At 39.8% G+C, this 1,505-nt stretch overlaps 1 protein-coding gene across 1 annotated transcript in view; it reads left to right on the top strand.

Annotated features, from left to right (window-relative positions):
* Positions 1 to 1,268, top strand: part of chrna3 (cholinergic receptor, nicotinic, alpha 3) — a gene marked incomplete in the record, with an annotated part of 12,542 nt that extends 11,274 nt beyond the window's left edge. The window contains 1 exon segment of the mRNA XM_014025543.1: positions 758 to 1,268. Coding sequence (XP_013880997.1) covers positions 758 to 886 — 129 coding nt within the window.
* Between the last annotated feature and the right edge of the window lie 237 nt (positions 1,269 to 1,505).

Here is a 1,505-nt window from a genome sequence, read left to right as displayed (position 1 = left end):
AGCCGCAACGTTGCGCACCGTTACCCCCCCGTGCTGTCTCAAGTGGTCTCAGTTGCGGTTCTGAAATAAGCATTTTAAAATGTTTTCAAAATAAGTCTGGCACTTTGGCGAAAATCCAGGACTCGCTGGAGGGATTATATATCCCCTCTGGCCTGGGAACGTCTTGGAGTCCCCCAGGACGAGCTGGAAGGTGTCGCTGGGGAAAGGGAAGTCTGGGTCTCTGCTGCTGCCCCAGCGACCCGATCCCAGATAAGCCGGCCGGACGAACAATTTATATTGTTAGTCTAAATTATTACATTTAAAATTATAACTCTAATTCAAGCAGAATAGCCTATTGTCAAGATAATCACAGAGCGTAATTTATTTTCAACTCAAAATATCTTCAAACTAACGAAATATAAAGTTATTAGTGAGGAAAACCCGTCTGGATAACAGCAGACTGACTGTTGGTAAAATATATGACAGGTCTGGACCACTCGTGAATTTTGTTCGTATCTGAAAAAATTTTTAGAATACGAAAAAATAGTTGAATGCCACAAATTCTCCTAAATCACTCGTACGCTCAATTTAAGAACAAATCTGTGCGTRCGAACGGTTCTTGCATGAGGCCCATTATTCTTACACAATCAGTTCTTGTTTAGTAAATCAGTCTCAAAACAAGATCAAAAAGACTTTTTGGCTGGATATAAGATTTTAAAACTTGGTAAGATGGACAGTTTTTGCAGTGTTAACGCTGAACATGTTCTCACTGTTGCAGGTCCAGGATGACTGGAAGTACGTGGCCATGGTTATCGACCGGATTTTCCTCTGGGTTTTTATCCTCGTCTGTATCCTGGGAACAGCTGGCCTCTTCCTCCAGCCCTTATTACTGGGGGAGGATATTTGATTGAATTTGATCGAACTAATAATGCAGACTGCTGAAATGCACACAGCTGTCTGTTACATAGGTTCCAGTCAGGGTGAGGACAGTGTTAAAACAGAGAACACACAATCGATAGGGGAAAAAAACAACAACAGTTGTTATTTATTTATATGTTTCTGTTTTGTAATTTACTTTCTAAAAAAGAAAAAGATTGATGAAACTCCATAACTTTGGTGTGGACTGTTCTGACCCGCTCTCCAGCCTCAGAGAGAATCTGTTGAATTTGGGAGCGTCCATCACCAGGAAGTGTTCCAACATTCATGGAAATATGAAACTTGTAGCGGCCGTCTGTGCTATACAATGAATTAATAAAGATTTTCTTTGTTTCTTTTCAGCTCTTTTGCAACTATACTCCCACACTGCCAGTCATTATATTACAGGATGCTGATTGTTTACATTTATCACTGTGAGCCGCGGGACTCAAACTTTCATGGACAATAAAATTAAATTTGACATAAGTCATTTCATGAGTATAGTTTTTCTCTTAGGGCAGTGTAGTTATCTTGCTAAATTTGAAGATTATGCTGTTTTTTTCTGTTTTTACCAGGCAAGTGATGGACAGGTTTTATAAATGAAATCTTGC

The sequence above is a fragment of the Austrofundulus limnaeus genome, unplaced genomic scaffold (genome assembly GCF_001266775.1).
Source record: "Austrofundulus limnaeus strain Quisiro unplaced genomic scaffold, Austrofundulus_limnaeus-1.0 Scaffold483, whole genome shotgun sequence".
Taxonomy (NCBI): Eukaryota; Metazoa; Chordata; class Actinopteri; order Cyprinodontiformes; family Rivulidae; genus Austrofundulus; species Austrofundulus limnaeus.
Note: the sequence above shows the minus strand (reverse complement) of the source record. Positions and strands in the feature narration are given on the sequence as shown.